We start from the raw sequence: 13,765 nt of genomic DNA on the forward strand, positions 1-13,765 counted from the left end.
AAATAGGTAAACTTACTCATACTCATTGCAAAAGGACAAATAAAAAAAGTAATTATTAAGATTTTATTACCATTCTTTTAAAAAACCTATGTGTTAACAACATAGCAGTTAGTAAAGTATGTTATGGTTGTAAAATGTAAACATATGTGACGTTCCACGGGAAAAGATACCTTATGAGGGTTTCTAGTTTCGGAGATATTAAATGTTTTGTAAAGAGGTGAAAAAATGCTCAATTTTTTTTTATTGTGTGATCTGAAACCTTAATGCGTAACGTTTGTTTACCTGTTTTTATTTTTGTTATAAGTTAGTTATAAGCCTAGTAATGTCGTCTCAGAGTTTAGTAGAAAAGGTACCTTATGGAAAAAAGATTGAAAATTCCCAAAGTCAAAGTCAGTCAATACGGGAAAAGAAGTTTGGTAGAGAACTGTATTAGCATTCTGCAAAACTAATTTGATAATTTCAGTTCTGGTTGGGGCGCCTCGCAAATATTATAACCGTACATAGACCGACATCACAAATCCAAGTAGACTGCTATTATACCAAAGTTACTCTCGTCAAGTCTTTCTTAACTAGAATAATCTTCATTTGGTTTGGTCGCATGCAGTAAATCAGCCATTGGTTTGCTGAAAAATGCCAATACCCGACGCATTACCTTATGGAATATCTGAGGTCATTGAACCTCAATGCCGCTTATCTTCAATAGCAACCGAAATATATTATTGATAAGAAATAGACGATTTATACCATCTTAACCCCAAAATATTATTAGTTTATCCTAACTGTTCCATCATCATCATGCCTCATCATGTAACTTGACCACAAGGTACCTTTTCATTACATACAAATTATTGGTCTTTTTTAAGATTATTATGACGAAGAACTAATTAAATTGGGGGCAGTTTAATGTAAATTAATATTTTCTATTCATAAAAGATAAACTATAATATGATTGATATTTTGTAGTGATGTATTATTAGATCTATTTCCATAAGGTACCTTTTCGTAAATGTATGGAGCAAATACTGTTATTGTTATGTAAGTTTAAAGTGGCATAAGGGGTTAAATATAGTATTTAGTTGGGGTTTTAGGATTTATTTCATTTGAATGACAGAATTTCTTTCATATGTGCTCAGAAAAATTGATTGTGTGTCACATTAAAAGTAAAAATATTCAATTTTGTGATTTTATATGAAAAAGTCAGAAAATACATTTTCACCTCTAAATCGGTATTGTTTTTTGCTTAAACTGTCTGTCAGTGTCGTTTTCTAATAGATAAAATTTAAATCTTGAGAGCTCATTGCAATCAATCGTGAAAATGAAATAAAACTTTATTTTCAAGAGATTGGTTAGTATACACATAAATCAGTCGATATCAAAAGTTTCTATTTGCATTACAGAACAAGTCGCAATATTTTTTTAATCTCAGATATATAAGGCATTATTATTTGTAGTCAACTATGTAACTTACTTCAGGAACATAGTTTTTTAGGCGGCTAAACTTAAAACTTCTTTATCGTAAAGTTGCTCATTTCACAACATTATTTTCAAAAAATCATATCTCTGTAACTACGCAACCTAGAAGGTTGATCTTTTGTGTTATCGATAGCTTATTTATTGTAGATTACTGGGGTATGCATAACTCCATACCCGCCATAAGGTACCTTTGACCGTGGGACGTCACATATACATACACAATACACAAACCATAAAAACATTATTTTTCCATGTCCTAATCTAGTTTTATAGTAACGGTAAAAACTCCTGCATGTGACATGCAACTTATTTAAACGATTTAATAACCATTATGACGCATAAACACGACAAAACGTCTTGACGTCCTTTTCGCTGCATTACTATATTTGTTTACTCAAAACAGGTTTTACCGAAAATTTTCCACTTACCACTTTTCGGAAGGCTCCTTATTACATTGACGGCTGCATTAAACTTCTCCTCGAGCGACATTATTAGCACAAAACAAGCCACAAACTATAAAATTACACGCACTTTGGACCTAAAATCACTGGGTACTAAATTATCGAACGAATCACAAACCACCGATCATGTTTTCAATAAGATCGCAGACAATTATTATTCACAACAACACGCCGCGCTATCGTGCTGGTGATTGTGTAATAAAGTTGGACAATGAAAACAATAGGGCGAAAATTAACGCGAGTAAAAGTGACCGCACGTCTCTCCTTCGTAGAGAGGAAGATTCGATTGACAATATGACAATTGACAGTGACAGCGAAAACATCCAAAGCAAACCACTGAAATATGAAACCTATGGAAGTGAAACGTCAACGAATAATGCGTGCCACTGTGACGTCATCTTAGGACTAAACATGGCGATTTTAGTGCTGCCCAGAAGATTTTTACTGTTACTAGGTTTTATCGATACATCGATACCTTTTTAACGTTCTCGGCTCATTTTATTTAAAATACTAAGTATGTATTATTTGTGCAGTTTATGTTTTAATAGGAAGTAAGTAAATAAATAAAAATTCTTTATTAGTATATTGTTATGTGAAAAGATACTTCGATTGAGTAAGATGTGTGGAGTCTAGGACAATTTCGTGCTTCAAATTTGACAGGTAAACGAGATGACGCTGTACTACTCAATACATATTGCGATTTTTGCGGTAACACTGATTTTCAAAAGTTGACGTTTGACAACTTAGTGACCGCAAAACACATGGCGCAGTACAGCGCCATCTGTTTTGGATGTCAGAATAAGTGTACGTGTTTTTCTTGGACTTTACCTCTCTATTACAATCAATTTTGTTGTGTTGCTAACCCTGAAGTCTGTAACACACTACCGCACTGCACCTCGACCTTGGTGCGCCGTATCTATAAGTGAGAGCGATACAAAATTCAAGCTTATTAAGCGACGGGTGAAAAAAAACAAAACACCTTCAGAACATTTTTTTATTACAAAAATAAGGAATGACTTCCGCTCTTCAACTTCTTCAACATTTATTCAGCAAATAGGCCACAAGGGCATTTTTATACGTCAACATTGAATTTACATACAAGCAAAAATAATAACAATACATTAACCATTTTATAAATTACAACTATATGTAAGTATATGGTCTCTTAATGTCGAATTATATAAAAAAACTTTAATAATGATATAAAAAAGCCCGCAGGGCAGCTTGTGGAGTAACGACCCCACGGACCCGAGTGCTCCTGAGAGTCGGTCAGGGTCTCCATCTCCAGCTCTTTCTTTTTATGTTCATTTCTTGGTAAGCTATAAAAATGATTTAATTATTAAATTAAGATAATTTAGTTGGTTTGAAGCGGGGTAGCATGATAAAATAAGAAAATATAAATAGGCAATCATAATATATCGATATCAAAGTCGATAAATAAAGTACAACCCTAGCTGAAATGTTTACATTATTTAAGCGTAAAAATATTGTTAAATAAATCCAATCACTTCATGATCTATAACTGCACAGAAGAACCTTGCTATTTATAATGTGAAACATCCTTAAATTTCCCAGGAACATTAACAATAACCAATATTTTTCATGTAAATTATAGCGTACCTGTGTATGGTTAAAGATGGCTGATTTGGTGGTTTTCTTATGCCGCACCCTAATACACTACACACTGGCATATTCGCGACGTAATTATTCACATTTGGCTTCAATTATTTTCAATCACAAGCAAAATATTGAAAGATAATTAATAATTTTAATTTTCACCACGACTTTTTGACAGGACAAGTACCGGCTGAACTGACAGACAATGACATTTGGGTGACTAAACATGGCGGATTTTCGGCCGCATTAGGTATTTACGTATTTTCATGGAACACTTTATGTCCGTACTGAAATACTGTCACCTTTTTTTGCTATGGGTTACAGTACTGAGTAAAAACGAGATAGATATATATTTATGTGTGTGCCGTCAAAATGGGTGCTATTTCTATAAGCAATTGTACGTATAGAACAATATGTCTTGTCCCTATTATATAGGTCTATGTATGGAAGTGAAACGTCAACGAATAATGCGTGCCACTGTGACGTCATCTTAGAACTAAACATGGCGGTTTTAGTGCTGCCCAGAAGATTTTTACTGTTACTAGGTTTTATCGATACATCGATAACTTTTTAACGTTCTCGGCTCATTTTATTTAAAATACTAAGTATGTATTATTTGTGAAGTTTATGTTTTATAAGGAAGTAAGTAAATAAATAAAAATTCTTTATTAGTATATTGTTATGTGAAAAGATACTTTGATTGAGTAAGATGTGTGATGTCTAGGACAATTTCGTGCTTCAAATTTGACAGGTAAACGAGATGACGCTGTACTACTCAATACATATTGCGATTTTTGCGGTAACTCTGATTTTCAAAAGTTGACGTTTGACAACTTAGTGACCGCAAAACACATGGCGCAGTACAGCGCCATCTGTTTTGGATGTCAGAATAAGTGTACGTGTTTTTCTTGGACTTTACCTCTCCATTACAATCAATTTTGTTGTGTTGCTAACCCTAAAGTCTGTAATACACTACCGCACTGCACCTCGACCTTGGTGCGCCGTATCTATAAGTGAGAGCGATACAAAATTCAAGCTTATTAAGCGACGGGTGAAAAAAAAACAAAACACCTTCAGAACATTTTTTTTATTACAAAAATAAGGAATGACTTCCGCTCTTCAACTTCTTCAACATTTATTCAGCAAATAGGCCACAAGGGCATTTTTATACGTCAACATTGAATTTACATACAAGCAAAAATAATAACAATACATTAACCATTTTATAAATTACAACTATATGTAAGTATATGGTCTCTTAATGTCGAATTATATAAAAAAAATATAATAATGATATAAAAAAGCCCGCAGGGCAGCTTGTGGAGTAACGACCCCACGGCCCCGAGTTACCCTAGTGCTCCCGAGAGTCGGTCAGGATCTCCATCTCCAGACACTTTCTTTTTATGTTCATTTCTTGGTAACCTATAAAAAATGATTTAATTATTAAATTAAGATAATTTAGTTAGTTTGAAGCGGGGTAGCATGATAAAATAAGAAAATATAAATAGGCAATCATAATATATCGATATCAAAGTCGATAAATAAAGTACAACCCTAGCTGAAATGTTTACATTATTTAAGCGTAAAAATATTGTTAAATAAATCCAATCACTTCATGATCTATAACTGCACAGAAGAACCTTGCTATTTATAATGTGAAACATCCTTACATTTCCCAGGAACATTAACAATAACCAATATTTTTCATGTAAATGATAGCGTACCTGTGTAAGGTTAAAGATGGCTGATTTGGTGGTTTTCTTATGCCGCACCCTAATACACTACACACTGGCATATTCGCGACGTAATTATTCACATTTGGCTTCAATTATTTTCAATCACAAGCAAAATATTGAAAGATAATTAATAATTTTAATTTTCACCACGACTTTTTGACAGGACAAGTACCGGCTGAACTGACAGACAATGACATTTGGGGAACTAAACATGGCGGATTTTCGGCCGCATTAGGTATTTACGTATTTTCATGGAACACTTTATGTACGTACTGAAATACTGTCATCATTTTTTGCTGTGGGTTACAGTGCTGAGTAAAAACGAGACAGATATATATTTATGTGTGTGCCGTCAAAATGGGTGCTAATTCTATAAGCAATTGTACGTATAGTACAATATGTCTTGTCCCTATTATATAGGTCCATGAAGCAAACCCAAAAGATCGCATCCAGGCCATAATTGTAAAAAAATAAAAACTCAAACATTAACGTCTTTTGTCTCACTCTTATCAATCGGTGGACAGTGTTGTTAGAAAGACAAAATATACTTCAATGGACAACGACCACAATTAACAAAATACACGTTCCTTTCCGATTATGACTAATAAAATAAGTTAATTTTTTCTGAATATAATATAAATGCAGATAAACTTATTAATTTACTTTTTAAGATTTCGCATAATTTAAGTTATTTTAGTTTGGTGGTATTCTTTAGTTGCTGGTGTTATACAAAAGTATGCTGGTTATTGGTTATGCAAACGCTAGATGCTTGTAATGGGATTTTAGTGATGCCAGTAGAAATAAATGTATACTATTATTGAGATATCTTTAAGAATGAATGTGAAAAAGTAATATATTCAATTATTTTCTACCACCAATGAACATCGTTACAATTTTGAGAAGAGATTTGTAGTTATATTTTTTTTATTGAGTGTTGCTACATTTAATTCAGATTAGAACGAGACAACGACATTTCTATTTACTTCTATTTTATACGCTATCTCGTTCTGTCACACCCTCTTGGGCCTCTTGTCATTTGTCACGACGGGTAGATATCGCCTGTGAAACGAAAATTTCCTTGTAGAAAGGTAAATAATCCAAAATATCTGAAGAAATCCTTCATGGAAGATGTGAATTGATAAATTTGAGTGTATGAAAGTGTTATAAAGGCTAGAGAAACAGTGTTATTTTAGTGATAAGTGATTTCGGTGCACCACCCAGGGCTTTTACAAAGGCGGCATTAGGACCTCAACAAAATCGATACTTTTCATTGTTTGTGATAAATATACTTTCAGCTGCTGCGCAATCACTATTTTAAATCGTTGAATATCCGATTATTAAAGTAAATGCGTGTTTCCATCTTGCTCTCCACTTAAAAAAATTATAAAATCAGGACTTTTTAAGTCGCATGGAATTTCGGCTAAATTTGCATTAAAATTATGATGTTTTCATGTATTTACGTCATTTTACATAATTGTTTAGTATTTATTGATATGCATTTTTGTTGTTAAACGTTTAAATCATTCCAGTCTTCAGTATTTTGATGGATTAATATCATATATCTCATATATCAGGTATCAAGGTTAAAAATAACCACGGACGTGATCTTTTGAACCTAATTTGAGTGGGTTTTTTTTAATTTTTCATGTCTTTTTTTAAACATTATAAACTCAGGCTAGCCAAATCACTCAACCCTTGCTTGGGTAATTCGAAAAGATACAAAATACTGAACATGACGACCGGTCTGGCCTAGTGGATAGTGACCCTGCCTGCGAAGCCGATGGTCCTGGGTTCGAATCCCAGTAAGGGCATTTATTTGTGTGATGAACACTAATATTTGTTCCTGAGTCATGGGTGTTTTCTATGTATATAAGTATGTATATCGTCGCCTAGCACCCATAGTACAAGCTTTGCTTAGTTTGGGGCTAGGTTGATCTGTGTAAGATGTCCCCTAAAAAAAAAAAAAAAAAAAAAAAAAAACAAAACATAACCTATGATTTTTTGCATTCTTTTCCCCAAACAAACTAGAATCATTACAAAACCTGAGCAAGGAGGTTGAGCTCACATTTTTCCCTGTTTTATGTACAATTTATACTCCTAAGTCCTGAGTTCCTTCTAAAAGGACATAATAAAATCGAATTTTGAACTGAAAAGAAGGTTCCAAATTCTTTAATGCAAAAAGGACTCTGGGTCTTAGGGGGATATTTTACACTAAAAGTAAAAAAATTGTTGCAAATTTTATGCTCTTGTGATTTTCTGGCCCACAGGATGTGCTAAGCACTTCTGTATATTTTTTTAAAAGCATAGGTAACTATAACCAAACTGCAATTTTTTTTTTCAGGAATAACCGAGGCAAAGATAACCACCAGACAGAACACAATGCCGGAACTCACCGAGCTGGACAAGGCCACCGCCTCCATGACTGAGAAGAGGAAGGAGGAGACCGCTTCATCAGACTCCGATTCTGATGACACCATCCCAGAGCTGGAAGATGCTGGTAAGAAACTGATGATGTGCGGTAGAGTCCGTCTAAGGATGGTATTCCAACTATCCAATTCTCAAGTCCATACAAAGAAAAAAAAACTGTCCAATTTCTTGATCTCGTTTTGGCTTAGAGCATTTAGTAACTGGAGACGTCATGGCTGTCATTTTCTGTACGAAACAGTCTGCCGATTTTTGCGGGGGAGGGGACATCAAATGTATTGCTATTTCTACATGATTTCTACGTAACATACAAATAGCCATGTCAGTCCATACAAAAGTTTGCACAATAGGGAATATTAGGCTAAGCGTAACTAGTACACATACAGTAAACAAACATCAATGACACATCATGCGTCACTACGTCAATCACATGGCCTACCGTGAAACACGACAATCGAAAGTTCGGTTTCTGCCTCTCTATCACTCTTGCATATTCGAGTGATAAAGAGGCAGATAACTAAATTTAGATTTTCGCGTTTACCGGTAGGCCCTTGTTAACAAACTGCCTTGATGCATCAATGTCATATTTTACTGTCTGTGAAAACTTGTCAAAAAATAGTTTAAGGCACAGTATGTATAAGTTAGTCTATGAATTTACTAGAATACTACTGCTGCACTCTGGCGGCAGAACATTGCAGTAATATTCCCTATTGTGCAAGGTTTTCGGCAGAGGGGTAAGTTCTTAAAGGCGACTCCAGTTATTAAATGTTCTAAGCATTTTGGTTAATGAGAGACTGACTAAGGGACAGGTGGAGTACCACCCTCAGTTAAATTTGCATCTAAGGATCGCATTATAAACATCATATTTCCGTATAAATTTGACATTAATGATGACATTGCATTGGGTAAGTGGCATACACAAAGAGACGGGACACATACCCAGCCAGAATAGAAAAAAAATTACATTACCTTAAAAAAACCGGACAAGTGCGAGTCGGACTCGCCCACCGAGGGTTCCGTACTTTTTAGTATTTGTTATAGCGGCAACAGAAATACATCATCTGTGAAAATTTCAACTGCTAGCTAGCTATCACGGTTCATGAGATACAGCCTGGTGACAGACGGACGGACAGCAGAGTCTTAGTAATAGGGTCCCGTTTTTACCCTTTGGGTACGGAACCCTAAGAAGAGCGTACTCCCATCTTAAAGGCCGTCAACGCACTTACAACCCTTCTGGTGTTGCGGGTGTCCATGGGCGGCGGTAATCGCTTATCATCAGATGATCCGTCTGCTTGTTTGCCTCCTATATCATTAAAAAAAAAAATTTTTTTCAGGAGCGCCCGGCACTGGTGGAATCTCAAACCCGATCGCTGGCATCGACATCATCTCCAAGGCCAAGCAGTCCCGAGGAGAGAAGAAGGCCCGCAAAATTATGAGCAAACTTGGTCTTAAGCCTGTAAGTTTAATTAATGTTCTATTAATTGGTGTCAGTAGGTGAAATGAGTTGCTCAACTTCAAACTTGGATAAATACAACTGTTAGATTTTGGCATTAAGAAAAGGTAATAAGGTAGACATTTTCTAATGCGGTAGAATGGATTTAGGAGCTTGAAGTTATTGACTCAAATGACTTTTAACCGTAAAATAATTGCCTATTTTTAGGGTTCCGTACCTCAAAAGGAAAAAACGGAACCCTTATAGGACCACTCGTGCGTCTGTCTGTCCGACCATTCCCCCCCCTTTATCTCTGAAACTACTGGGCCTAAAATTTTGAAAAAATTACACAAAATAGTACTTTATACCTATAGATGACAGGAAAACCTATTAGAAATGTGCAGTCAAGCGTGAGTCGGACTTATGTACGGAACCCTTGGAACGCGAGTCCGACTCGCACTTGACCAGTTTTTTTTTTATTTAAGAGGCTCACACTTGGCTGAATTTTGCCATAGCTAATTTAACCATAAAAACGAGTCTAAAATAAAATTGTTTGACACAACATGACAGAGATCAAAGGTTTCTAAGATACTTTCCTCTGTATCTTTGGCATCTAGCAAGGCGCGCTTTATCCTTAATTTTAAAAGATCTGTAAACTTTTATTTTTCTATGTGTGTATGACCCATCATTACATTTCCACAGGTATCCGGAGTAAACAGGGTGACCATCCGCAAATCCAAGAACATCCTCTTCGTGATCAACTCCCCGGACGTGTACAAGAACCCCCACTCGGACACCTACATCGTGTTCGGAGAGGCCAAGATCGAGGACCTGAGCCAGCAGGCCACCATGGCTGCCGCGGAGAGGTTCAAGGCACCAGAGAGCGCTGCTGCCGGCAATGACAGCGCTAGCGCGGGCACGGTGAGTTGCGGTTCCCTTTTTTAGGGTTCCGTACCCAAAGGGTAAAAACAGGCCCTTATCAGGCGTGGCTCACTCCGCGAGCTAGCCTAAGCCACGCGTGGCGCTGTCGCCACCTAGCGGCCATATCTGTCCTGATCGTAACAGACGCGTTTTGTTAGAGAGTGAGTCTTCTGTACCTAGTACTATTATTATTTATTCTGGGCCCTTATTACTAAGACTTGGCGGTCCGTCTGTCAGTACATGACATGCGGCCCACACCAATTTTGGTGTCTTGCCATTAGTTGCCGCGCACCGCTACGGAACGGACGCCTGCTCGCGCTTGCGCCACCTAGTGGTCATCTGTCGTAATAGACTTTTTTTGTTAGAGAGTAAACCTTCTGTACCTAGTACTATTATTATTCTGTAGCCATAGTCGGATAGCAAAATTATTTTTCATTATTATTTATCCCTGTAAACGCCACACCTGTCATGTGCAGTAAGTCCGTTAGATACCTATTTATCCGAAGACTAATATAGCCGGTCAATCAACTTTATCAGTAGAAAATGTCGCGAAATTCAAATTTTCTAGGGGACAACAATCCTACGCGCCTACAAATTAAATTTGCCGCTTTTTTCTACAGACGGAAATGGCCTGACAGACTATAATTTCTATTTGTAATATTGTTTGTTCTACTCCATTGCAGACAGTAGCACCGATCGCCGAGGAAGAAGACGAGGAAGGCATCGACGAGTCCGGCGTGGACGAGAAGGACGTAGAGATAGTGATGTCTCAGGCCAACGTCAGTCGGGCCAGAGCGGTGCGGGCGCTGCGCAACAACCAGTCGGACATCGTCAACGCCATCATGGTGAGTTGTTTTTTATTAGAAAAAAGCATTTGACCACAATCTCACCTGATGGTAAGTGCAGATGCAGTCTAGGATAGAACATGCTCACCTAAAAGATATCTATTTTTTTTTTTTTTTTTTTATTCACTCTCGATTTTAAAAAATGTGCTCTCACTGATAGTGCCAAGAATAATACCCCGGCCATATACTCTATGAGTGGCATGGGAAGTAGTCAGACGTAGTGGCCGCGCTACATGTAAGAGCGTTTTCACATTGTCCTCATCGATATCGGATGTATAGTAGGAGATCCCACACATAGTGGACCTTCACCAATCTGTCTGACGGATGAAACTATGAACGAAAATATGTTCCAGAACATAAATAAATAGGGTTGCCTAAAGAAATATGGTCAAGGCTATTTTTAATAAATTTTTGAAAAAAAAATTTTTCGGCAAATTTCACCGATTTGTCTGACGAACGAAATAAGTTTCAATGGAAAGTATACAACTTTTACAACATAAATCATCTAGGTTGCCTATCTTTTTCCGGTCACTATTATGTGGTTGCCGTGTTTAAAGAGGTGATTTTATATCGATAATTGCACTCATCTGTCTGACGCTTGAATTATACATCAAAATGATGGTAATTTTATTGCAAATACAATGGTATAGGGTTGCCTGCGAAAATCCGGTCACAAATAAGGGTTGCCAGGCTTTTAATTAAAATAAGAAGGGAAGACTCATAAACGGCTTAACTGATCAAGTTTGTTTTAATTTTATTTTCTTGAATTTAGAAAGCACTATTTTCTTGATTTTTTTCATATTTTTTGGGCAGATGGTTCAAAAGTTAGAAGGAAAAAGTGCGTTGTGCGCCGTCTACAGCGGTCACGCACACTACAACAGGCATTATGCCTACACATACGCACACAAACAAATATTATCGCTCCGACAGCTGACGGGGGGCTCCGACATGGCAGAATTTATCGGAAGCGCCGCACCGATATCGGATGTCGCAAGGCGCGTATGACAAAAACAGCTGCAGGAGAGTGCCATTGGCATTAAGTCCGCCTTTTTGCGTTATTTATATTTTTTTTGATAATAATGATTTATTAAATGCATAAATAAATACAGAGAAACACTTAAGTTATAACTTACATTTTACTTCTTTCCGACATCCGATATCGGATCGGACAATGTGATTACGCTCTAACTCGTTATGCCCACGGCTCCCTATTTTGTCGGTTTTTTGTCACGAGTCAAAGGACCGGCAATATGAAGTATAGAGTGCCGCGTTTAATCGCGCGAGTACAGCAGTGTGTGGCCGGAGCGGGCAACATCGCGGCAGCGCGAGTAGCATAGTGTGGCCGTAGTAATAAAATTGAGCGGTAGAATCTTGAATAGTAGTCTGCATAAAACCGGATGCCTCGCCAAGAATCTGCCAAGGCACTGCGTTTTTCGTGTTGTTAAGTTTATTTAAGACTGTTCGAATTTCACATTTTATGCACGATATTAATTTTTTTTTTTCTGTTACAGGAGCTGACGATGTAGAGTCACAATATGATTAAATTCTAGTTGTAAGTCCGGTCGGCGGCGGTCCAGCCGCATTGTTATGAAATCCAAAGCGACGGTATTGATACACGGGATTGTATATAGGCTATTTACTGAAATAAACTAATATTACATCTAATGCTGTTTATTTATTACAATACTAGCTTTTGCCCGCAAATGATGAGGATGATTGATAATAGTTATTTGTTTTATAAGGGAGCAAAGTTCTTGTTTAACCGTTCGTGCTAATATTGATACCCGAGCAAGCGAAAGATTCCAAAATTGAAAAATTGATTCGAAAAATGGAATCTTGAGCGTTGCGAGGGTTTCAAAGCACGAGGGTTAAACAAAATTTGCCCCAGAGTGAAACAACATTTTCACCACACCAACCCGAAGCAAATATTAAATGTAAAATAACAAATCTAAATTAATGTTATTAAACATTTATCATCCAAAAGCATCATTTAAAAGTCAATTCTGCCAGCAAACAAGAAAACGACTCAAAATTTGCATTTGACTTTGCCTCACATGTGAATAAAATGCAACTTTGCTATCAGTTTTTGAAGTGCAAAGTAAGCCTTTCCGAGCTGGTGTGGTGAAAAAACTATCATCATTATCATGTCCTTCCTCAAGCCTCATGTTATCTCCATACCAAATTTCATCTATGTATATATCGGTTCAAGCGGTAAGTGGTAACAGAACAGATACACATTTCACATAACCAATTCAGAAAAGGGCTATTTTCCCTGCATAGGAGGGAGCAAAGTGGCAGTTTTCTTCCCTGCTAGGAGAGATCAGTGACACTTTTCTGTTCTAGGACATTATTTTTATATTTAGCTTAAATACATTTGAACATAATTTCCTCATAGTAGGTGATCTGACTGATGTTAAAATCAATCATGTGTCACATGGTAGCAAAATAATTTGGGCGTAACAGTTAAATCCCTCACTACGCTCAGGGCTCTATTTTAGAATCCTTCGCTTCGTTTAAGGGAATTTCATATTCACTGCGTTTTGTACTAAATCTCAAACATAGTTTAACTTTTCTGGCAACACTGAAGTAAAGCTTGTCAATGTCAAAAGCTCTGTCATAAAATTTGTGCTCGTAGCGCTCGTAGCCAATTTTTAGAAATAAACAATGCCTAGTTGCAAGTTTGCAGACTGAATCTATTTACTACGTGTTTTTTTTAAAGAGATAGTTGCAAGAAGCATACGTACATATAGCACGAAAGTTGCGCCACAGTGTCACAAGACGGCAAATTAGGATTAACTTGCTGCAAGTTATGGTATGGTATACATATTTTGTTATTGCTTAAATATTTTACTTATT

General features: G+C 36.6%; 2 protein-coding genes across 5 annotated transcripts in view; one reads left to right on the plus strand and one right to left on the minus strand.

The window, feature by feature from the left end:
- The window catches only part of LOC134802787 (acyl-CoA-binding domain-containing protein 5), a 57,283-nt gene extending 55,061 nt beyond the window's left edge, over positions 1–2,222 (minus strand). For all 4 annotated transcript variants that reach the window (XM_063775499.1, XM_063775497.1, XM_063775498.1 and 1 more), the window contains exon 1: positions 1,902–2,222. In XM_063775499.1, coding sequence (XP_063631569.1) covers positions 1,902–1,962 — 61 coding nt within the window. In that variant the 5' untranslated portion in view covers positions 1,963–2,222. The remainder of the gene's footprint in view (positions 1–1,901) is intronic.
- Positions 2,223–6,229: 4,007 nt separating this feature from the next.
- LOC134802977 (nascent polypeptide-associated complex subunit alpha) lies at positions 6,230–12,574 on the plus strand. The gene is made up of 6 exons (XM_063775712.1): positions 6,230–6,375; positions 7,629–7,784; positions 9,046–9,167; positions 9,846–10,064; positions 10,748–10,909; positions 12,421–12,574. Exons 2-6 carry the CDS (start codon positions 7,667–7,669, stop codon positions 12,433–12,435), a joined length of 636 nt encoding a protein of 211 aa, XP_063631782.1. The 5' UTR covers positions 6,230–6,375; positions 7,629–7,666; the 3' UTR covers positions 12,436–12,574.
- The last annotated feature ends 1,191 nt before the right edge of the window (positions 12,575–13,765 follow it).

The sequence above is a fragment of the Cydia splendana genome, chromosome 25 (genome assembly GCF_910591565.1).
Source record: "Cydia splendana chromosome 25, ilCydSple1.2, whole genome shotgun sequence".
In the NCBI taxonomy this organism is placed as follows: domain Eukaryota; kingdom Metazoa; phylum Arthropoda; class Insecta; order Lepidoptera; family Tortricidae; genus Cydia; species Cydia splendana.

Coding starts and splice junctions, on each gene's coding strand:
- LOC134802977 (XM_063775712.1), top strand. CDS start 7,667: ATGCCGGAACTCACCGAGCTGGACAAGGCCACCGCCTCCATGACTGAG. Junction 7,785..9,045: donor CCCAGAGCTGGAAGATGCTG/GTAAGAAACTGA, acceptor AATTTTTTTCAG/GAGCGCCCGGCACTGGTGGA. Junction 10,065..10,747: donor ACAGCGCTAGCGCGGGCACG/GTGAGTTGCGGT, acceptor ACTCCATTGCAG/ACAGTAGCACCGATCGCCGA.